The sequence below is a fragment of the Penaeus monodon genome, chromosome 28 (genome assembly GCF_015228065.2).
Source record: "Penaeus monodon isolate SGIC_2016 chromosome 28, NSTDA_Pmon_1, whole genome shotgun sequence".
In the NCBI taxonomy this organism is placed as follows: Eukaryota; Metazoa; Arthropoda; class Malacostraca; order Decapoda; family Penaeidae; genus Penaeus; species Penaeus monodon.
The window spans coordinates 34,987,314-34,987,942 of NC_051413.1; the positions used below are offsets into that span (position 1 = coordinate 34,987,314).

Below are 629 nucleotides of genomic sequence, written 5' to 3' on the forward strand. Positions count from 1 at the left end.
TCTGCTTTGGATCGCCCCTGTAGTCGGGGTGGGGACTCCACAAAATGGACATCCTCTCTGGACCGTAAGCGTTCAGGTTCTCTTAGAAGCAAGACCTCTGAACGTCAGGCAAAAAGTGACATTAGCAGGAGCCACTCACTAGACCGCAGAAGAGCTGAAAGCTCCCGGCGTGAAAGTGCAAGCCCAAGTCACTCCAGCACAGAGAGAAAGAGGAGGGACTGTGAAGGCAAAGATAGCCAGAACAAGGAGAAGAAACCCAAAACAAAGACCACAGGGATCTCTCACAGCAGGAGTTACTCGGGGGAACGTCCCAGGCTTCCCAACAGACAAAAGTTAACGCCACCCACTTTGAGTCAGAACTGGAAGAATGATTTATCCAAAAAAGAGACTCTAATCGAACAAAAAGTTGGTCTTCATGATGATGACAAAACCACCAGCAAGTCCTTGGGGAACATCCCTATGGAGTGGGCAGAGCGCATGAAACGCTCAACTTCGCGGAGCCCTCAAAGAAGCCTCAACATGGGAGATGGACACGTAAAAGAAGACAAGGAAAATGAGAAGAAAGAAAAGACGAAAGGAGAACACAAAACTTCAGATAAAAAGGAGAGAGGAAGATCACTAAAGAGGGA

At 48.2% G+C, this 629-nt stretch overlaps 1 protein-coding gene across 1 annotated transcript in view; it reads left to right on the forward strand.

The window, feature by feature from the left end:
- The window catches only part of LOC119591552 (tubulin polyglutamylase TTLL5-like), a gene marked incomplete in the record, with an annotated part of 18,965 nt that overhangs the window by 451 nt on the left and 17,885 nt on the right, over positions 1-629 (forward strand). The window contains 1 exon segment of the mRNA XM_037940303.1: positions 1-629. Within this exon segment, the coding sequence (XP_037796231.1) occupies positions 1-629 (629 nt within the window).